Genomic DNA, 23,582 nt, shown 5'->3' with positions numbered 1-23,582 from the left:
TATTAATTTTCATATTGGTTTTTGTAGACCCATCCCCAGCAATTTCAACCTGCAGAAGGAAGAGGAGAAGGAAAGGCCAGTTTGCATATCCTTCCCTCTCGAAGGTCACGGAGATCATTACCTAAAACTTGTCATGCAGTGGTGTAGAGGTTGGGTAAGAACGGGATGTGATGCATAACCATTTGGTATTCATTTTGATATTGGTTGTTGTAGACCCTTCCCCAGCAACGTCAAACTGCAGAAGAAAGGCAGTTTATCCCAATTCCAGTTTGCCTGTCCTTCACACTCGAAGGTCACGGAGATATTTACGTAAAACGTGTCATGCAACGGTGTAGAGGTTGGGTGAGAAAAGGACGTGTTTCATCATTATCAAGTAGGTACAATAGCCGCAAGGCTGAAGAGGTTAGGATGAGAAAAAAAATCGTATAGTAAAAGGAGAGAGAAAAGGCGACAGAAATCAGTCGAGTGAGCACATCCGACACGGCAACAACTGCAGTGATTTATCTGTCACCAACTGCGTTCCTCATCGTTTTACCATTGAGTAATCATGGGTAAATATTCATTTTTATTTCTAGTTGTGAATCATTTCTATCTCGTTTCTAGTTGTTGATTATTAAATATGACCGCTTTTAATTGAAAGATTATTTTCGAATTGTTTATTGTATAGTTAACTATGGTGTTGTGCTGCTGTTGGGTGTTTCATCGTTGATGGCTGGGTCGACCACTGGTGTATCAATGTCTTCTGAGAATGGCGGGTAGCAAACTGCAACACCGCCGCCTTACTACATAACAACAACTTACGTAAAGACCGAGGCCCTCAATTACACCACCAAGGCACCGGAGTACAAAGCGGCTGCTCCTTCGTACTACGTTGAACCGGAATGCTACACTTATGCTCCAGTTTACTACACCACAGCCTACGCTACACCTAGCTACTACACCGAAGCGGCGAAGCCCCCAAGTACTAAACCGACAAGGTCAAACATTATCCAACCACGTATGCTGCCCTGGTCTACTACCCCGAGGAAACCAAATATTACTCTGTTCCAAGCTACCACCAAACAGAGGTTTCTGATTACTAAACCACCGTGCCCCGGCGTTTTACACTACAACCTACGCTGCCCAAAACTACTGCATTGGAGTCTCCAAGTTAGTACTACACCCTCAAGGCACTCGAGGATTATACCACTAATTACGCTGCTCCGACCTACTACACCGGAGTTCCGAAGCACAACCCCACCTCGAGTTACTACGCTACTAAGGCATCTGAATATTACACCACAACCTACGCTTCCCCAACTTACTACAAAGAGGTTCTTATTACTAGAGCTGAAATTTTTATTTCATTTTTGTGTGTTTTTAATCTGATGGTTATATCTTTATGGTTACGAGTCACTGGGAATTGATTGTTTATCTTTAATGAGAATAAATATTTATAATGCGAGTAACTATCTTGTAAGACTTTTAAATAATACCTTCCTACCTTGTCAACATTGCGACAGGTGTTTTTATTTGTGTTGGAATTCTTCTAGGCCAGTATGCTGCGTTTTGATTTGTTTGTTTCATGTTACTACTGCCTTAGTCTCTCTGCGTACAGACATGTTCTGATGTTTCGACGATTGTTTTTAGGACAAGTTACGAAAAAGTTGTAATGTGTAGCGAATTTTAATCTTGAGTTGCATTTCCCAAGTGTTCGATTTCTTCAAGTGATTGATAATTTTTCTATACATGGAAAAGTTCAAAGTCGTACGAAATATATTGATATAACTCCTAAACAAGTCTTAGTTAATTCTAGTGCAGTTAATTGGAGTTATAAATTAAAAGACAATGAACAAAAAAAACTTAAAAAAATAATTGCTTCATTGTCCCACCTCCACCCACAATTCCACCACATTTTAAAGTTACATACATTCATACAAGTCATACATACATACACTTAAGTTAACCCGTTGGCTGCCACGCCATACAACCCGTAGGTTGCTCTCTACTTTTCTACGCGCCACGTCTGAAGGATCAATGACCAAGGTGGGACTTGCCATTACTGACAAGTCCGGGCTGACACGGTGACAGGAGAAGATGGAATGCACAACCTCTAGAATCCATCACCGCATCGACAAGGGGGAACTATGGTGCATTGCCTAACAGGGCTTTTCGGCGAATCTGGGGCTGGTGCGATTCTCCGACCCCGCGGCATGAAAACCACGAGACCGAACAGCGCGGCCCGTGCTAAGGAGCTAGGGGAGAACAAAGGCGTGGCAGCCAACGGGTTAACTAACACAAACGAAATAATACCAATAATACGATGATCAGCGTTGATGACGAGTCTCGGTGCCGGTCGCGATGATCCACGTTGATGACGAGTCTCGCACCAGGAGCAGGGGCAACAGCCGACGGAGACCGGTGACGATTTTTAAAGATGAGAAAATCCATCTTCTCGACGTCTCCTCTGCATTACCTGAATAAAGACAAAACAATTCTTATTTAGTGACATGCCAATAAAAGTTACATAATAGTCACATAATACATATAGGTTCATTGATCTGGGTTTTTTCCCTCAAAACTTCAAAGGCGCGCTTAAAATTGCTTAAAATCTACCTAAGAATATTGAGAACTGTACGCATAACAAAGCTCACTTGCTAGTCTTTTGAAAAAATTCCGGAAGTATACCGGACGTAACCAGAGCGTCTCAACCATTGAGCTGTCGTCAAATTAAACCACATATTCGTGATCCCCATGAATATGGGTTCGATTAGGTATGAATTAGACGAAATCTAAAATTTGGCCAAAATCGAGAATTTTCCTGAACTGTAGTTCAGGAAAATTTTTGAAACTGGAAGTACGCGTACGTACAAAAAATAACATGAACTTTACCATTAATTTTACGAGGATCACGAATATGTGGTTCTTTTGTGCGTCGAATGAATATTTACTGAACTACTGACTTAAATGAGAAAACCGGAAGTAGAAAAAAACACACATTATTAAAAATCTAACAAGTGAGCTTTGTTGGTGGAATAGTTATCGTCAGTTTTCACTAAAAAAATTCCACAAAACAGCTGCCAATAAATGTTTAAAGAGATTTGCAAAGTACTGAAACTGACTGTTTTGACAGCTGAAAATTATCGAAAAGCCATCTAGCGTTAGGAAAAAGAAACGTATAAGTAACACTTTAGCGCGCAAGAATGGCCTGATTTTGGAATTATTACACAGACAGAGAGTTTAACGCAAATAGATAACTAGTAGATAATCTACGAAAGTAAGTCAATTGTCGGTTACCTGGGCATAATCCCGTGGCGAGTGACTGCAGGTGTGTCACAGCGGATCGAAGCGAACACTGAAGTGATCTAACTCGCCAGTGAAGACAAGTTGTGTAGCAGCAGCAGCATACGAAGCAGTGAAGCTGGCTGCGCGTACGTCTCGAAGATACGGATGTAGAAGAACGTTGGTGGAAGTCACTCTTCTGTCATGAACAAAAGCCAGCATTGCCTCAAGGATCTCCGTGCTAGGACCACACAATTCCATAAAGAAACTGCGTTGTAGACTGACATCGGACGCCAACTCACGATCTCATGGACGAAAGAAATAGTTCTGTAAAAAAAAAAGTTGGATATTAAAAGGAAACTACAACAAAATTCACGATTTTTTTGTCAGAAACTTAAACACAATACCGGTAGTTTATCTGATGTAAAATAATGTGTTTCGTTAAGATAGGAAAGGTAAACCCCAACTTTTTAAAACGATTCCTCTATTTATTGCAAAAATAAAATTCATTTTGGGCAACCATCTGTCGAGCATGTTTTGCAAGCCCGGTTACTTCTCCTTTTCTTAGTAAGGACTATTGCAAAAAACAATAATTAGTTTTGCACAGATGTTACTGGTCAGTTATTCACCATAGTAGCTTATTCAGTACTTGGATCTTCGCAATCAGCGATATCATTGCAGAATTATTACTGTCCAAAAAACGAAAAACCCATTTGCAAATTCCCCCCGTACATAAAAAATTACCAATTGAGTTACCAGGGCATTCATCGAAACCGTTGAAAGGTGGGATACTGAAATATCGTTCGTTAGCGTTATGATAAATCGGCCTCTCACCTCACAGGAGGTGGTTGCATGTGGGACAGTAGAGTTATCCATAATTTATTTCTACAACGAAATTATGTGTCCGCTAATCAAATCAATGGGGAAAATGAAAAAGGCTCGAGAGGATTCTAGCTCATGGTCGACAGTCTGATTGATCAACGGGTCAGCGGTCAGCCGTTGTTTGCACTAGCAACCTCATTCATCACGCACCTGTCGGAACTTTTTCGATGAAGACAAGAAGAAAGCTCCATCGATATCCCAACGGGACGTGTGGGACAAAAACGGGCAAAGTCTGCAAGGAAATTTTGGCTAGATATTCTGATGGCCGTCAGTTTCCATTAGGAAAGTGACACTTTGGTCCAGTTGTATGAAAGAGGAAAAATAATGCTAAATATCCATTCAACAACTTCTACATTGGAATGCCAGAAAAAAGTTTAACAGATCTTCATTCAATGGGAAGGAGCGGAATTTAAAACAAAAATCTTGCAATTGACCCAAATGGAAATTGAAATGTTTCAATCGTCAAAATCTGTGGAGCTCTCTGCGGAGTTCTCTGATTTTTCTTTCCCCCTCAATTGGATTGATTTATTCATGATTATACGAAGAAAGTCGGACGAGGTACGATGAGATTGAGAGTAACTCGGTGGTTCGGTCTCCGCTGAGGGGCTTCCCGAGTTCCAAAGAATCTCAATTTTAAGAAAAAAAAGATTAGCTCAGCGGGGACACCCTCGTCTCCAGTCAATTTCTGCATTGGTGTAGCACCAAAAGTAAACAAATCAACTACGCAACGCAGCGAGTCATCAACAAATACGACTTTGACGTATCGTCACCACCTGTTGCTTCCACTCGCACTGATGGCACAACGGCAAAGAACAACAAGTGAAGAAAATCGAAAAACAACTCTGTTCAAACTTCCGTTTGGGTTGGATCAATCGCTACACTGGTGAAGCCAATAATTAGATTCATTAGGGGTCAACGCGTGCTTTCATTTTCAGTCTGTTGGGGATTATCAAAGCAATTTCACCGTGTTACTTCCGCCGATCGACTTCGTGTGTGGCGTGCGTGTGCTGCTGAGACTCGGGAGGTACAACCGAGAGCCATCGGAAGCTGCAGAGGGAAAGTGGCTGAGGTTCGAAGAAACGGCTCGACATTGAAAGTGGGGCAACTGGGTTCAGTTGTCTAATTAGGAGGCGATAAAAATTATAAGGGCGCACTCGATTTAATAACAGCCAGTCTTGCGTGGAGGTGGACCGCGTGCACGACAAAGCTGCCGAAAAAAATAAAATAAAAGAAGCAACAACAATACGAAAGGGACTTCCCAGTTCTCTCACTGTCCGTCGAGCCCGTCGTTTTTGTCTGGGCTTCATTATCGTTACTGACCAAGTGAAGATTGTTAACTGGCTTCAATGGACCCTGGCCGCCACCGCCGTTTTCTCTTGTCTGTTTGTGTGAGTTGATGTCTACCTCCCCCTTCCTCTGCCCAGCCAAGATTCACATGAAAAGAGAAACAAAAGCAAAAGGCCCCACGTAATAATCTCCCCCCGTGTTTGTACCCTCCTCCTCCAATTCACCGTGTTTGTATTTATTTCCCCCGTTAATAGTTCAAGTGTTTGGCTTCTCCTTCCCCATATTGGATGATGACGGCCTGCTAGGCTGGGCACTTTGTAAGTTACGCGTGTGGGTTCACCGGTCGCTGCATTCACTACATTCAAAGTGCCCTACTGTGCAAACATAGCGGCCCCGTCAACAGCCAGGTCGCCCGCCGAGTCAAATGGAGCACAATTGGACAGGTATTACGATTTGTGTACAGAAATCTACTTAGCCTCTTTACTCATCTTCTTCTGGCCCAGTTTTCCTTTATTCCTCCTAATTCTTTTGCCTCAACAACATTCTCGACGTTAGTTGTGTGGTCAAAACAATTTTCTGATCTTTGTAACTCCCCACGCAATCAACGGCCTCACCACTTTCCGGCACTCCGACCTGATGAGCGCAACTGCCGTTCACTGTGTTTCTTTTAAAAAAGGACCAACACAATGTCAAGAATCAGGGGCTGCTCAACTTTCAGTTTCCGACTGGTGGGCCCTTACCAAGAAAATGTCCGCTCGTCTCCATCAATGAAAGTTGGAACTCGCCAGGACCTCACACAGCAAAAGAATTAAATGCGAGGGAAACCAAATTTGTTGTTTTGCTTGAATCAAGCTGCGCACGAATAAAGTAACGAGGGGAGAGTTTTCTACCGGCACCAGGACTTAATGAGGGGCCAGAGACCCAATGCCCTTGGGTCGCCCATGACACTTTCATCAAGTCCAACTTCTTTCTCGGTAAAACAAAAACAAAAGAATCACTTTTTATTGCTATCGCCATGTGTTTTATGTGATTTCAAAATTACTTTTCATTTCATTCATCGTCGTAAGGGTGCTGCCCCTGTTGTTCACCGTTTCTTATATTCTCCCCTCCAATCACCCACCAATGAATTTTCCAGGCCGTTTCACTTTCGTCGGAGACCAGCAGACCGTTAGTTGAGAAAGTGTCACTTGACCACCTGACGACCTTTGGCTCGACCATAGACCTCAATACTGTACCGTACATTTAATTACCGCAATTACGATCGTGCCGGAGCCTCATGAGAAAACGAAAGTGTCGGTAACGGTACCGGTGCTGACGGCCATTTGAGACCGCACAGCTTGTGTCCAGTGGCCGGCGTTTCCTGCATCTCTCTCGGTTGACATAACAAATGACGAATCATTTATTTCTTTAAACACGCGACCCCAAATCCGATTTCTACTGTCTTTTCGCCTTTCGGTGGTCGGCAACATTTCAATCTCGAGAATAGAGATCATTTGAACCTGAACTGATCGATTCCACTGGAACACATTTGGTTTTCAAATCAAATTGGGTGAAACACTCGAAATGGAAAACGTTGCGCCTAGCGGTGAAGGTTTTTTTACCTTTTCAATGGCAGCGGCCTTTCTTTACTTCAACAACATGGAACATGCGCTGTTTAAAAAATCACCTTAAAATATGGGCCTTTTCAAAAAAAAAAACGAGGAGAGAGTTATTTGGAAAAAGCAAAACGATGAAGTTGTTGAGAAGCGCCAACGGGCGAAACCATTTGTCAAAATTCTCCACACACGAAATGAGAAAAATAGGAAGAAAGAAATGGAGGAAAAGGAGAATAGAAATGGAGTAATACGAAAATGATTTGACTTACATTTGAATAAGTAACGGATCCCAACGAAGTTTGTAACTTGGGAGTTCACATGATGCCACTGTGGATAGTTCCAGGGAGAGGGGATTTTGTCTTCACAGGTGTGCGTTACCGAACTCTCATGATCTTTAGCGCGTTCCTGACTGCATCCGTCCGACACTCGAAACTGTGGGGGAAAATAAACGAAATAATTAGACTGAAATAAAAGCTGTCTTGTTGAGAAAACTAGAACACATCAAGAGCATCATCAAGAGGTCAAAAGCAGCGGGAGAAATCCACGTGTCTCCCACATTAAGGACTCTACTGCTCAACAATAAAAAAAGAACAACTCTAACACAACTCTATTCAAAACAAGTAGAAGCGTTATTCAAATGAGTTCATCCTACCATAAATTCAACCACCAAATAGTTAACAAAGATTATCTCTCCAAAAATAAAAACGAGATACTCAAGTAGGATGGTGGAGGAGAGGGTGAATAAGAGAAAGATAAAACTAAACTTAAAAAAAAAAAAAAAAAAATGTTTGAGATGGTCAGTCTAACCCATCGTGGGGGGCAACGGACCACGGGACTTTCATTTTTTTCTCTCTTGTTCAAAACCCGTGCGGCTGCTGTCGGAATGAAAAACGGTTCGTATAGGGCCTATCATTTCGAGAGGTAAAAAAATTGTAAAATTCCAAATGGAAGAAATGATATCAGAGGAAATTCAATGTTTTCATCTAAATGTTGTTCTACTGGCGCCAGGTTATACAATCGTCTGTCAAAGTGCTCAGTTCCCACAGGACTTTTTTTAATCCCGAAATTCTTGGTCCCTCAGCAATTCCAGCAATTCAGTTGAATCGTTGCAGTTTTTCCTAGATGAACGATGGAATAGCCTGAAATTTGGGGAACCCTTGTAGTCTTCGTAAAAGATGAATGACTGTTCCAAGTCTCTCGTGTAAACCTGTAATTAGCTCTCATATCTTCATCAGTTTCTACCTGGGCAAATGGAGCCGGGAGTTTTTTTTCCCCACCTATGTGATGACACGTACAGTATCGCATCAGTGTGAGTTCTACAATACCATTTGATTGAACTAAAAAACAAACAGAATAACGAATTTTCTCTTTTGAATTGATCATTGCAGTTAATTGGATGTTATTGTCAGTGACCTGAGAAACGGAAATGGCAACTTTCCATGGTCCGACCAAACATCGCTTGGGTGGCAGAAACCACAATTCGTCGTAGAGACACTCAATTGAAGTTAACTATTCGTCTTTGCGTCCCTTTTGAGCGCGGAGCCTATTTTTGTTTTTTGACCGCGACTGTGATTCCAAAGGGACTTTCACTGATTACCTTTTTGCTTCCATCGCCCCGTCCCCCGAATAGGACACTGTCGGAACACACAGCGACATGCATTCGACTCCTCCTAGCCCACCCTAGTTTATTTCAAATTTATTTACCCCTATCTTTGCCCAGTAGAGGACAGAGTAACCCATTGTCGAGGCTCTACCATTCCACTTCTTTAGAAGGAAAAGACCGCTAAATGCATACGGGACGGACAACAAGACCACAGTGGCGACTCGAAACTGTTTTGGCAACAAGTTGCCGATGATTGCCGACAAATAACCTGTCCGTGTGATGCCGCATCGATGGAAAATTTGACATTTCCGCTGTCCTTTCTTGCCGATTTCCCGATTCGACGACCAAGAAGCAACTGGCAACTCTTGGAACCAAAGTGGCAAGGAGATGGAGGACTGCCCAGAATAGATATCAGTGCCTGTTCCATCGGCCTCAAGGCTAAAGCAATTTCTAGAACCAAACGATTGTCTAGGTGCAGGTTCACCTCAAACCCCATCAAAACAATCCAATCCCTTCTCCATCTCCCATAACCAACAACACAACACAAGATGGGCCGGTGATAACCGCAATAGCAAATGACTTGAAACAAAAACAAGTTGAAGTAAATAAAGTCCGCAAAGTGAACTTTGACTAATTGAGTTCGGGGTTCCTTTCAAAACAAAAAAGTGATGATATCATCGAAGGCCTCAATCAAGTCATAGATGCATCTATGGTCTGCTTGGGTGTTGTTACAAAAAATAAGGGCTCGTGTTATTCACCGAAAGATGAGCGCATCTAGTTAGTGACGTGATAAAATCTGCCGACAGTCGGAGTCGTTTTTACACTATGTACCTGTATGTACCTGTTTCCTCATCTCAAAATTGTGTTATTAGTCGAAATGGGAACATGCCTATTAACTAACTGCCTCGGTTTCACAGTTTGAATTTTGCATGTGAATTTATTTGCCTTTTCATTTCATATTTTCCTATGTTTTAAATAAAGACAGAATGGACAAAAATTGATTAATTTATGCAACCAACTTTGACCCGGTAATTGTTGGAATAAAAACGGTGGGAGAATTTTACGTCGACTTCAAACATTTAATTACTCGTTGTCGATTCTCGAGAAATAAATGAATTAAGTAATATTTTTTCAAGCACTAGTTCTTATGAAACAACATGCATCAACAACATGTAATCATCAACCGCTTTTACGTCTCTATTCTTCCTTGTTTCGTTTTCGTTGTAGTGGGAGTTGCACAGAAAAAAATTTTGAGAAAACCCTTGTTTAGCTTTAAACAGTACACAGGAATGCTCCTTCAGTGGTAGATGACGGAGGCTGCTGATATTCCGGGGAAGTAAAAACTCCCATAGCTGACGCAATGACTAAGCGTAACCTCACATAAGGAGAAAGGGAGTACCTCCCTCTTCCGTCGAGGAACTCTCAATCATATCCTCACATCTGCTAACGTCTTTTTGGTTACTGATGAGGCTAGTCCCTCAGTCAAAACGTTTAATACTTAATCACAGGGTTGCGTAAAACAGTACATAACACAAAAATGAGCCACCAATGACTTATTTGTCTTTCCCTGAGTCCGGCATCTTTCTACCTAGGGCCTCCAAGCAGTGTTTATTTAAGCTTCAAATATTCCCCTTAATCTAGTTAATAACATTATTAAAATCATAATTTTTTACAGTTTGGGTTTTCTACTACATCGTAGCAAAATTTCCTATAAATGAGAAATAGAGATAAAAAAATAATGTCACAGAAAGAAGGCTAATAGGTCACGAATAATCCAAGTTGTTGGAAAACAAGCGTGAATTATACCTGGCGGTGCAACAGACAAGGACGATTGAAGGTGGTATTGAATTCAGTACAGGCCAAAGAGTCAAGAGCCTCGGTGGCTAACTGAATTATGAAAACAACGCCTCATTGAAGCGGATTATGAATTTATGAATGAAGCCAACAAGTGGGTCCCACTGCATGGGAATCACAACTCGGTGGCAATAAATGAGAGAAAATATACACAAATAAAATAAGAATCAAGAGGTTGAAGGTGAACGTTCGGAGGTTCTTTCTGACAAGGTTTGACGTTTTATTCGTTTTTCGGTCTCTTTCTTTTCTGGTTTATTTGAATAAGGATTGGGTCTCTCTTCATTACAAGGGTCTCTTCATTTGCAGCAGAGTCATCAAAAGGATGTCAAAAGAGCAATGAAACAATTGCCTCCTCTCCTCTCGACTCACCGACCACCCTACAAGACCTTCACTCCTCATTGCTAGACGATCCTCGGCCGTCAAAGACACCGACGCTATTGCCGCCTCGCCTCCTATTTGGTTATCATCACGACCCTACGTATACTCTCATTACCTCAAGTTCACATAGTTCAAGTACGTCACATCAATCTGCGCTATAGGACTTCTTCCGTCACCCGATTACAATGCAATATATCATTTTCTTCTAACTAGGACACTTCTGATTCTCTCTGTACCCCACCCCCTTCGAACGGTCTTGTCGAACGGTAAACTAATAATGAAATCTGGGTCACATCTATTCACAATAACGTTACTTATGAGTCAACGTGACAGTAGCAGTAACGGTATGGTTTAATTGAGAGCAAACATTTGATTTCATTCCTTAATGAACATTGGAAGTGCGCTGGAACAAAATCGTTCATTTTGATTTTTCCAGTTTAAGACTTCTTTTTTTTATAATATCTTTAATTTGACATAAACAAATAAAGAGTTAAGAATCATGGCGCTTTGACCAATAGACACAGCAATGGACAGGAAACGTACCGACAGCCAATTAATTCCCCATCTTGATGAGTTTATGGCAGCAAATCAAACATCATCAGTGGTCAAATAAAAACTGCGGCGATTCAAGGTAGACACACCCATAAATTCGAGGAATAGCAAAGTGCGTGTACCGCGTGCAGTCATGGAACATTGTTCAAAGGCTTAAAACAAACAAGTCAAAAATGAAGAATAACGAGATACGACCCTTCTGATTTTTTCATTTTTGTAGAAGTCTACCTGGGCAGTAGTCCGTCCTAAGTTGGATACCGACATTATGACGGGACGACTTTTTCACGCGGTATTTAATTGATTCCTCTAATTTAGAAGCAGTGCCGCTTTCCCAAGGAAACACTGCGGACTCCTACATGTCTCATTGTCCTTGTCTATACCTTCGTATCTTTTTCTTTTATTCATTTCTGTCTATTCGTCACCCCTGTTGCATCGAAGTCGGTTATTCTTTACCATTCCCCATTCAAAGAAGCTGAAAGAAAAAGAATAACAAAAGAAATCCCATTTTTATTATCTTCCTCTTGTCTATTGTCTCCCCGTCAAGGCAAGGCGCCGCTGTTCCTTACATGTCCCTGGTAACCTGGCAGCTAAATTAGACCCAATAGTAATTCGGTAGCTAGTGGAATAAGAAATCTTTTTATACAACTTGTCGATTGCACAGTCTTTTACGTAACACCTGATTCGTCCTCCAGCTCCCCGCTTCTTTTTATTTACGATAAAATCTTTAGGGTTCAAACGCCTTTCAAAAAATGTAAAAATGTCATTCTTTAACTCTAAGAAAAGTTGAGGACGACATTACCTAGTTTGGAGTCTAACTCAAGTGATTCAGTTTAAGATATGTAATCTAGAAACCTTTTTTCATTATAAAAGTTGGTATGCAATCAATTTGAAGGGAGGAGGACATGTTGAAATATCCGAGTCATCAAATTTTCCTTCCGTCAACAAGTTATGTTTTTTCTTCAAATTCCTTTTTTTCGGATTGTTTCTCTTTGCTCAAGAAATTTCAGTAGAGAAAGAGGCGGGAAGAAGGAGAAAAACAAGTACATGCAAATGTCAACGGATCCATCCTCCGTGTTGACCGCGTATAATCTGCCTGTCAAGTTTGCATCCCTGGTAGAGAGGCCGTCGTGTGTGTTTCGTGTCGTCTATATTTTCTCTTTATTTCTTTAATTCTATTTGTTTTTCGAAAGTCAAACGGTTGCTCTCTAAATAATTGTCCCCCAGAATCATAAGTTGATATTCAAAAACATCTGTAGATCACATCGCGTGATTCAAATTGTCCGCCCATGGCGAGTATACCTGGTCAAAACGCTATTGTCAAGACACCCGACGTGTTATTTCATTTGTACTTAAAGCCTTTTTCATTAAATATGTCCAAGAAATCAAGATTTTACTCATCAGTCTTGAAATTTTCGAAAAAATAAAAAAACAAAACCAAAATATAGCTTATAGGTTTTCTAAAAAGGCTTTACAATTCAAATGATGGAAAATCTTTCTGCGAAAAACCACTTAAACAAAGATTATACCGGTACAACAAACTACAAAGTTCCTGCCAATTGAAAAAAAAAAAAAAAAAAAAAAAAAACTTCCGGCAGGTTGAGGTCATCAGAAAATTTACCGGATGACCACCATCCGATCGAAAGAGACAATCTCAATTTACATCGGGCACGTGGGGATCTATGGCTTCACACAATTTAAAAGGGAAGTAAGTTATGGATTACAGTCGACGACCTGCAAATTGTTACCCAAAAAAGCTTCCTTAAAAAGAAAGAACCAAAAATAATATCGAAACCGCTTTCTGTAAAAACGTACGGGCCACTACTGAACGGCCCCCCCCCCCCCACGCACGACAGAACCCTATACAAACAGGAAGGAGAGTGGACATGTAGGAAGGAAAAAATTGAATAGGATCAGGTGTCGGGCACCTTAAGGAACAAAAACGTTGCAGTTTCCTAGCTTGCACTCTATTGGATCTTCACGGTCATCTCCCGTATCTGGTTCCACTGACCATCTGCCCTTGTGTTTTCTTCTTTTTAAATGAATCTTTCACAATCGTTAACTCATTAAAATTCAAATGTAAATAGAAGATCTTTTGAATCAAGCAAGTAAACAAAAATGAACAAAATCAATGTCACCATAGGAATTCGTGGCACCGACTTGTTACTTTTTGTTGCATCTAAATTCTAAATGAATCGAAACCAAGCGAGATTAACTGCTCGAAAATGCAATTACTTATTCAAGTCAAAAGATAACGAAATCAAAAAGTATCGGTAGGCGAACAGGTGGTCTCAGAAGTGGCTCACATCAATTGTCGCTTCTTTATGGACGCTGAAAAAGTGAAGAAAGAAAAATGTCTTCCGAATGCAGCCCATTTCAGCCACCACAATTTGACGTCGATTGCCTTCACTTCTTATTTGTGGACTCTATCGGTAGGTGAGAGACGTTGACGATGATGAACCTTTGCTTTGTATCCTACAATACGTATAGCTTCTTTTCGCCTTTTTGTTTGTCAATTGAGATTTGAAAGAAGAATTTTGGCTGCCGTTGAATTTTTGCCATGGATCTAGTTGATCAGATAGCGGGTCAAATGGAAGTCATGCTGTGCATTGTGACACGACACGAGCCACTCTACTAAGTTGCCACTGTCCATTGAATCTATTTTGCTGATCAATGTTGTTGTTTACTAAAATTTAAATGTCTGCGATGGGACAGGGAGAGGTCAGAAAAAGAGAAGAAGGAAGTCCAGTTGACTGATTTGTTGCTGGACTACCGATGGTACCCGATGATATCACTTCTACTTCCTACCTATTCCTTACCCTGCAGGGAGACCTTTCAAGGCGTCCTATGTAGTGGATATACCCCTTTACCCATCTCGACTTTTCTCGGCTTTTCATCGATGGACTAGTCTCTCGTCAGAGTTTGGCCTCGTAAATTTCTTTGGAACAAGTTTTTTTTTTTTTTTTTGGGGGGGGGGGGGGGGCATTCTGTTTTGACAACGACACACCACTCCATGTCTCACCAGCCAATATATTTTAGTCCCTTTACGTACGGTGGATGGAGTCCCAGATTTTGTCTCCATTCTTCCTTCGCTTCGTCCTATCACTTTCTCCCGACAAATTCCTCTTTTTTAAAAAAAGAAAAAAAGAAAAGATTTGTTTTCAGAAATTAACCCCACAATTGAATTCTTTTGCTAACCGAAAACATTAAAGAGCATTAAAAACATAATTTCCTTGCTCTCTATTCCAAATACAATTTCTCCTTTCGCGTCATAGACGATACAAAAAGGCAAAATGCCCACTGTTTATGGGAAACGCACAAAAAATAGCAAATGACCCAGTAAATACTTGATCTTTACCTGTGAATTTATCAGGTGCGTGTGAATCGGCAAGGTTGGAGAAAATCCGGCTCCCATCTCTGTCCTCGGCTGTCCGCTGAAGGAAGTAGTTCTCCAAAAAGCGACCCCCAACTGGCGAAAAAAAAAAAGAAAGAAACGAGAACAATAAATTAAGAGCAAGTTATGCAGTCAGCCATACGGAGGTCCATATATATAGTCCAACTTAGCGCCCATCATATATAGACTAGGCCCACTATAGGGACAAATGACGGCCTTGCATTAAAACTTAAAATCCACTGGATCCCAATCGTTTGGTGAACCGGTTCTTTTTTTTTACGACTTTCAAATTTTTAATTTGAACTTGCTAACTCGTTTGCCTGTGTACATCGTAAAAGATTCAACACTTCTTTTCCCACAAATAAATATGAACCCGAAATAGCAGTGTGTTCATTCGTATTACATAAAATTAGACGCTGGTGATTATGCATTGCGTGGGGGGTCTTGTGTGGCGGCGAAAAAGAGGAAGCTGCTCCCACTTGCTTGAGATGACAGTCGTGTACTTAAAAATCTGATTCATCGCTATAAACTGTTGGGGTAGTCAGTTACGACTTGTTGGGGCTTATCCCAAGTCTCAACAAGTCTCTTTACACGTGTAATTGCATCTCATTTGTTATTTTTTCATCGTCTCATTTCTTCGTAATTATTTCAGCTGGGCTAGACACCATGGGAGACGGAGGTTATCCCCAAAAAATGTGCTCGGAAATAAGAACTCGGCGCGGAAATCAAAGACCAGACAGCCCGGCTGCTGTTTGGACTCCGACCGGAACTGCTGAGAAAATTTAATGAGAAAGCCAAACAACAACACCGAAATATCATATTCAATTAGTTGAATCGGATCAGTTTTGAATTATGACATCACAATAGCTTCAATCATGTAGAAAATCTTTTAGGCCAAAAATGTAGTCATCTTTTTGTTCAACAAGCAAAGTCTTTTCGATTCCTCGATTGGTTGTTGAAAACTTTCGGAAGAAATAACCTCGTCTGTAACATGTGGTTTCATTTTGTCTCAATCAACTGCAGTTCACGATCAAAATAGAAACGAAACCAACGAAAAAGATTGTTTGGCGCACGGTTTCTCTTTTGTAGATTGTAAAGTTGATCTTTTCACGGAAAACTTGAACATTAATGCCAAAAAAGCCAACGCTAACGCGGGAAATAAAAGAAATAAAAAAGTCAGATCTCGTTAGAAGACCAATAGAAATTATACAGAAGATCGAGGAGCAATTGAAGACGAGCAGTTTTAATCGCTATAATTTCCGACCATTGGTGATGTTTCCCTGCATAACCTACACTCGTCTTGTTTTCAATGACATGCATAACTCGTCTTGGTTGGTTTATTATCATGGACCATTTGGACAGCCCTCTCGTCATAAAAAAACCAATTTCCAGATCGTTGCCTCTTTCACCTCGTAGACTCAATGAATCAAGGCAATTGGACGTTTTGGCTCACTTATGACCAACAAAACGAACCGTAAAAAGAGAACTGACATCTCAATGATCTTTGGCAGCCGCATAGTCAAAATCTCAAATCGTAAAAAATGAAAAACTGTTGTGCCCTTTGCTTTTGACTGCCAAATTACAAGATAAACACATTGGAACTCCTTCGTACTGATCTTCGATCAAGCGAACGGCAGAGTTGAGTTAGTTGGAATTATTCGAGTTACAGGAACCTTCCGTGCCCTCTGGTGGGAGTTGAGAAAGAGGATTTTGGCTTTAGTGGAGGTGTACAAGCGGGTGAAAAAGAAATAAAATAAAGATCAAAGAAACAGTCAAAAAGAGAAGAAAAAAAAACGAAAAAAAAATAACATTCGAGTCCGACCCTTCTTCAATTCTCGCTGGCTCCTATTGGTGTTTCGGGTGTTCCGCAGCCGTTGGGCACAGCAGCAGTAGTAAACACAACAGAGTACAAAGCCAAAAGGTAGATAAAAAAAAATAAAAATAAAAAGGCGAAAAAAGAAATGGAGGCTTATGCTGCAGGACAGTGTAATTGGTCTACCTCCGAGGGACGAGGCCCATCACACGGAGAAGAAACAAGAAATTTCCACGCGGGGTCCATCCACAGGTAAAAATAAGAAAAGTCGGGAGGGTGGATAAAGTAGAGAGTGGGAGGTAGGTGGGTTGGATATGAGAAGGAGGAGGTAGAAGAGGAGGAAGGGTCGAGGTATAAAGGTGAGGGTTCGAGTTGGCTGAAAGTCAGATCAGCTTGTGGTTTGCTCCCGTGCACACTTCAACCATTTCTTGCTCGCTCGCTCTACTCTCTCGCTCTACGCTCTCTATCTCTCTACCACTTGACTCTTTTCGCTTTTCCCAAAGTGCATCAAAGGCAAGAGTCGACTTTTTGACGGAAGTTTAGTGAGGCAGACATGTTCCAGGATTGCAACAAGAAGCGCTTCATGGCCAGCGTGAACAAAACCGGCAAACACGACGAGTTGTCCGCCTACTTGAACGACAGCAAGTGCATCATCACTCCGCTGCCGCCCGTCAGTTCCATCCGCCATCCGCACAGCAGCAACTGTTTCGACGCCGCTTCCGACGGCTACAACACTCCCAGCCCAATGTCTTCCGAAAGCAACGACCACGGCCACCACATGGGCGGTGTCCATCACTCGTACCGCGGCCACTTTGGCGAAAGTCCGTTGCCGTCGCCCACTCATCCGCACCACCACGGAATTTCCTCGTCGGTCGGAGCCTCCGACGAGGAGATCCGTCAGCGGTTGCAGTACTTTTCCCAGCCGCCGAGCAACGGCTCGTCCAGCAACTACTACGACCTGCGCGTCAGCGTCAAAGACGATCCCGAACGCTGTTACGTCTCCACCGGTCTGCCGACACCCAGTTCTCCCGGCTCGCCGTTCGACAGCCACCACCACCACCACCACCAACAGCACATCAACACGGCGGTCAACTCGCCAGTCAGCCCGGCCCCATCGTCCGTCCATCCGCTGATGGCCGAACATCAAAACCAGTCGAGCAACCAGAGCGGCTCCGATTCCGAGTTGACGTTTCCTCGCAGCACCAGCAGCGCATCCAACGGACAGAAACGGCCGCTCAAGGAAGTGGCTCCGCAGGTGATGAAGAAACGCCGACTGGCCGCCAACGCTCGCGAACGCAGACGGATGAACAACTTGAACAGCGCCTTCGACCGGCTGCGCGACGTCGTGCCCGCTCTGGGCAACGACCGACAACTCTCCAAGTACGAAACGCTCCAAATGGCTCAGAGTTACATCACGGCATTGTGGGAACTGCTTCAGTAAGGCAAGGAGGAGCCCAGGCAGGTCTTTAACGACGATTATTACTGTACCTTATTGCCATTCCCAATTCAAACGGTTACAAGTCTCTAAAGAAGCCTAAAGACGGGTCGACAACTCATTCCAGTTATGCATGATAAAAGCAGACGTTAAGTACCTCATCATTCATTTGTATTCCTCCCTTGAAAGTTAAAAGTGTCCGAATGTTTAGCATAAATGCTATACTACACTAGACTTGCTCATCGCGCCGCACATTCGCCGCTGAATGGCAAGCGATTCAGGATAAAAAGCTCGGTGAACAGATCGAACAAGAGATTCATGGCTTTTTGGCATGACATTTTCAACCGTTGTTATTGCATACACATAAATCTAGTCTGTTTCGTTGATGGTGCGCGGCCGGCCGCTGTTTCTGACGCCGACGACGACGCCATTTATTGTATATCGCCTCAGTATGTAACTCTTTTTTTTTTCTATCTTTCTCTCTCTCTCTTTCTCTCGTGCTATGTGCTCAACTCTCAACGCCTTCCTCTTTTGAATAATTGTCGGAGCACTGTGCGCGCCCCCCTCCACTCTCTCTCGCATTTCCACGCAACTCCGCCGGCTCTGGCCGGTCGCTGCGCGGCATTCATAATTGGAGGCTGTCCAGCTCGTCTTTACTTGCTTTGTCTTTGAATTTATAGAAATGTACGTGGCGATACCCCGGCGAAAGAAAAGTAACACAAAAATTACAATACAAAAATAACAAAAAAAAAAAAAAAAAAAGGGAAAGAAAGAAAGAAAACGGAAAATGTTGCGCGTAATTTATCAAATCGCCGCATGTTGCCCTTTTCAAAGGCAGAAACAAAAAGTCTCTTCCAATCGATTGGGTTTCCCAGTTTCCCTTTATCGCCTCTCCGGTGGATTCTCTCTCACCGTGCTCACAATCCACAATGTCTTGTTGCGCCTATTTTCTTTAATGCCGTTTGTTTGTTTGCCAATGCAACGTTATGACGTAAACAGTATACTGTACCTAATTTGACCGTCCATATTGTGCCTTAAAATTGTTGATGGAAGAAAATAGATGTGTCTCTGAAAAACTGAAATTCTCGTCTCTGTTCAATCATTTCATTCGTTCAATTATTTCAAAACTGAGCCACAAGTCAAATTATTTGGAAAATAATTTGATTAGGCGTTGCGAATTGAGATGTCATGGCGTTTTGGATCCGTGTCAAGAGTTACAGCATATACTGTATAGTTTGAAATAAACACAGACGAAAACATTGGAGGGCCGCTTGCGGTTATACGCCGGGCGCTGTTCTGTCTGCAGCGGAGGTGGTCTCTCCGTCATTAAGTTGTACCTTTCGAAATGGGCAGAGAACGAGACACAGAAATAAGAGAGAAAAAAACGGAGATAATTCCGAGTTCCAACTGCATAGGAGGGAACGGACCTACACTCACAAAAATAAAGAAAACATAGCTCAAGGAAGGGAGATAGTGGCTCTTTTGTATTCAAATTGTTGTCTTTAGTGTAAATCGCCAAAGACAGAAAGAAGAGCCTTGCGAGGGGGGAAACCATTCAATTTGCCGGCATTGGATGAAGAAAGAGACAGAGAAAGGGAGGTAGAGAGTGTGTGTATATCAAGACATTTATTCGGTCAAATGTGGTAGAAGGGAGAAAAGAGGAGGCACCACCACCAGTTTTATACAGTTCCGCACGTACACGCAACTCGCAGACATCGAGACTGCAATAGACATCACGCCGCAGCTATAATAATCGCAATGGCAACTTTTCAGCATCATTTCCTCTTTGTGTCCCTGGTTTTTTATCGCCTCGCAAACGCTCAGATAACGACACACAAAAAGAAGGCACAGATGGACGATCCGCCGACAAGAAGAACGTTAGTAGCACGCGTCAGACCACCATCCGTCCGTCCCGCGCATCTTCTGCACTTTAATTTACCAGCAACCCCACGATACGGAAAATTGCGATGAATTTAAAAGCCAGCATTAACTTTTTCTCCCCCAAGTCCTATAGAATTACGCAACTGCTCATGGCTATTCTATTCACCACATTTACATAGCTGCCTCGTTGTCGTATTAAATATTACCGCGTTAAGTCAAAGGGACCGTTTCTTTCTCTTTTTTTTTGTCGGTCTAAAAATATGTTTTCCCCCGAATGCAACGCCCGGCAATGACAAGAAGTTTCTGACCGCATTTAGATGCCTATCCGCACGAATGTGTTGAGGGTGGTGTCTAGAAGTGCTATCCATCATGTTCAGTTCTTTGTTGTCATTAAGGCAGCGAGCCGTTTCACGTCAATATTTCGAACTACGTGGCGTCATTTACGACATGTGTCGGAGACCTGATCAAGTATTTCATTGTACACGCAACTCGCCATACAAGAATGCGTTTATTCCTCACTCAAAGAATGTTCTATGGAATCTAACGACTGCAGTGTTCAATGTAGGACATTAGGTTCCTCACTGACGCTGACTCGGAACACACGGAAACAAAAGTTGATCCCCAACGTCAGCTTACACTCATCGAGACAAGTGTGTGAAAAAGGTTTGTAAGTTGACATTACAACTCTCGACGAGGAATAAAGTTGAAGGATAGACAAGATTTCAAGTCTTTCGATGGGAGTGTGCAGCTGGGAACTGGAGATCCGTTGAAATTTCCCAACAAACATCCCATCTTAATTCTCTCATTCAAAGCAAAAAGATCGGTGACAAAAAAAGTCCCCCTCGTGTTGAAATGGACGTTGTTTGAAAGGAAACGAGTGAAGTGGCGAATTCTACTTCGACTGTGACCCTCTTCTCTATGACTCTACAACCCTCGTTATTCCTCAAAGAGGACGAATAGCAACACAATCGAATACATGAATGGGGGGGGGGGGGACAAATAAAAAGACTTGTGCGGTTCAACACATCGTCAATGTTTTTCCGCTTCTTTCGATTTTCATCATAGACGTGTCAAAACAAACAAGGCCCTTTTTCTCTATACCACGGGCTGTGCAAAAAAATTTGATTTGATCCTTCCAAATAAACTTGAAAAGAAAATCGAATTTTAGTGGTCAATGTCTTGTTTGTTTTGTTTTCAAAATTATTCTTAACCTGCTTCCGCATGTGTTGATGTGACGACGACACACGCAGCGATCCACGGGTGGTATCTCGCTGTCAACGAGGAGGTGCCCGTGTTGCGGCATGTCCCTCTTGGTCAAAAAATAGTCTTGTTGCATTTTGCTTCAAGTGTTTCAAGTTCAAATATTTTAAAATGTGATGATTTACTCAACAGAAAAAGTTGTAAGGTACCAAAAACAGGCCTGATCTGCGCAGTCGTTCGACAAATGAGATTTTTAGTGCTGAGAAAAAACAAATCACGAGAGAAAACAGTTGCAGTCAACCGCTTAGCTCACGAATAAACGTAGTCTGTACTAACGATCGATTTATAATCAACCCCACCTCTCAATGCTGAGATATTCGGTGATGTCAGGTGAGACAGACTGACTGATGACAGACTCAGCACAAGCAGAACTTGTGTATCATGTTGTTACGATGGCCTCAAATCTGCACAAAAGAAAACTTAGGTTACATGGTGCAAACATAATGCCATACATCGACAGGGGGCTCGTATTATGTGCTAGACAGAAACTAAAATTTCACAAATTTAGAACAGGTAACTTTACAATTTAAGCTCACATAACATCTTTGCATTTCTATCTTAGTTTTATTTACCCGCCAAAAAGCATCGAGTGGATAGCATGGAGAGCTTCGACACCAGAGACCAGATATATCACACGAGACGATCACATTTTCGTAATTTGATTTGTCCTTATTTTTTTAAATTATTATTTCATGCAGCCACATACGTTTTCAAAAGAGTTATCGTTCTTAAACTTTGTTTTCGTGGCCTCACTCTCAAAAACTAAATGACAGACTGCAGACGACGCTTGCCCAATCTTCTTCTTATTAATCAGCATGCTATCAATGCGATATCGATAGAAATAGAAAATTATAAAAATCAAACTCCCCCCTCAAAATCCAAACCGCTCAAAACGAAAATCGAATAAGTTGAGGGAATAAGTTTTAGTTGAAAATAATAACATTTCTTTTTGGTATACAATTCCCCGGTAAGACCACTCCTCCCAAATATTAAATAATCGATTCCCCACCCCAGAAAATTAACCCCTTCCCTAAATCCAAATTGCATAAACGATAAAAGCGCTTTAATCGCCAGCGCTCACGATCCGCTGAACAGATCGTGATTATTCTCACATAAAATTTTTCGTCTCTTCAAATTTGATTACGCCCACCCTGAACAGACAAGATCCAAATAAAAATTTGCACAAAATCCGCAAATCGTCAGAAAAATTAGTCCTAATAACACCGCCCAGGACCCTCTTGGAAGCCAAGAGGGAATAAAGACGACGTGTCTGACAGATGTTGTTTAGTGTCGAAACTGTATCGACGCAATTGACCTACTGAACTCGAATTTCTGCTTCATTTCCGACGACGCTGACAAGTGTCATTTCACATGATTACACACAAGACAAGGGGGGTGGGCAGGGCAATAAAACAAAAAAGACGTCGTTGGTAATACAGATTCAATCTTTGAAGAAAAACGGGACTTGCTCTCTCTCTCTCCTCTCGACACTTGTTTTGGTTTGTGTCTGTGTTACTGGCCCCCCTTCTCATTCTGTCAAAGTTCAAACTAATTATTTCTTTCTTTCTTTCTTGCCTTCTTCTTTTTTGTTTTATTTGTTGTCGTCTCTGACGAGTTTATTGACCCAGGACTTTGTGTCCATGCGCAATAGATGATGTAGACTGAATAGCCTCGCTCCTAGTCTATTATAGCGAGCAAAAGGGAGGTCAACAAAAGCAAAGACCGACAGAAAGAAAAAAAGGGAAAAAAATACAATTGACGGGTCATATAAATGCGCGGCATCGGCAACGGCCGTCATTACGATGATTTCCCTGTATACGGCCGCCCGTTTTTCATCTTTTCTTTTTCTCGATTCTGTTTGTCTACGAGAAAAGCAGCAGCCGCCGCCCACGAACCAAAGTCAAAAACGAATAAAAGCCAAGACCTGGTCGCCAGTTCCGGGGCAACGTTTGTTCACACGCGGACACAAGAGAATAAAAACAACAACAAAAAGTGGAACAAGAAGAAGAAGAGAAAACGTTGCGACCTCCATGGAAGCGCGAAACGGCTGGGTGACTCCATTGTACAAATTCAATGCGCAAATAGGATTCAGATGATCCGGCATTACACGGCTACTGCCCTGTCCTACATCTATGCTCTTCTTCCTTCGACTTGTTGTTCTTTCTTCTTCTGGCCATGAATCGGGGCAGGTGTTTTCTCCCCTTCAATTGTCGACTATTGAACAACAATTCTATGCTCCGACTCAACATGGGAAAAAAAGAAGTTTTGCTCGTGGCATTACCACTACAAGTGTACCGGTAAAAGCAAAGGATTTCTACTTTACGGAGAAGAAAATTTACTTCGTTCGTCAGCACTGCTGATGTTGCGGAAGTGATGAGAAATAACTAAAA

At 42.0% G+C, this 23,582-nt stretch overlaps 1 protein-coding gene and 1 long non-coding RNA gene across 2 annotated transcripts; both read left to right on the top strand.

Annotated features, from left to right (window-relative positions):
- Window positions 1-415: 415 nt before the first annotated feature.
- On the top strand, window positions 416-1,448 carry LOC124311705. Its single transcript, XR_006910152.1, has 2 exons — window positions 416-551; window positions 668-1,448. It is a non-coding gene; the product is annotated as an uncharacterized LOC124311705 (long non-coding RNA).
- A 14,879-nt stretch (window positions 1,449-16,327) lies between these two features.
- LOC124311331 (protein dimmed-like) lies at window positions 16,328-18,706 on the top strand. The gene has a single exon (XM_046775778.1). The coding sequence runs from the start codon at window positions 17,170-17,172 to the stop codon at window positions 18,055-18,057; it is 888 nt and encodes a 295-aa protein (XP_046631734.1). The 5' UTR covers window positions 16,328-17,169; the 3' UTR covers window positions 18,058-18,706.
- Window positions 18,707-23,582: the final 4,876 nt, after the last annotated feature.

This window comes from Daphnia pulicaria, chromosome 8 (assembly GCF_021234035.1).
Source record: "Daphnia pulicaria isolate SC F1-1A chromosome 8, SC_F0-13Bv2, whole genome shotgun sequence".
Taxonomy (NCBI): Eukaryota; Metazoa; Arthropoda; class Branchiopoda; order Diplostraca; family Daphniidae; genus Daphnia; species Daphnia pulicaria.
Note: the sequence above shows the minus strand (reverse complement) of the source record. Positions and strands in the feature narration are given on the sequence as shown.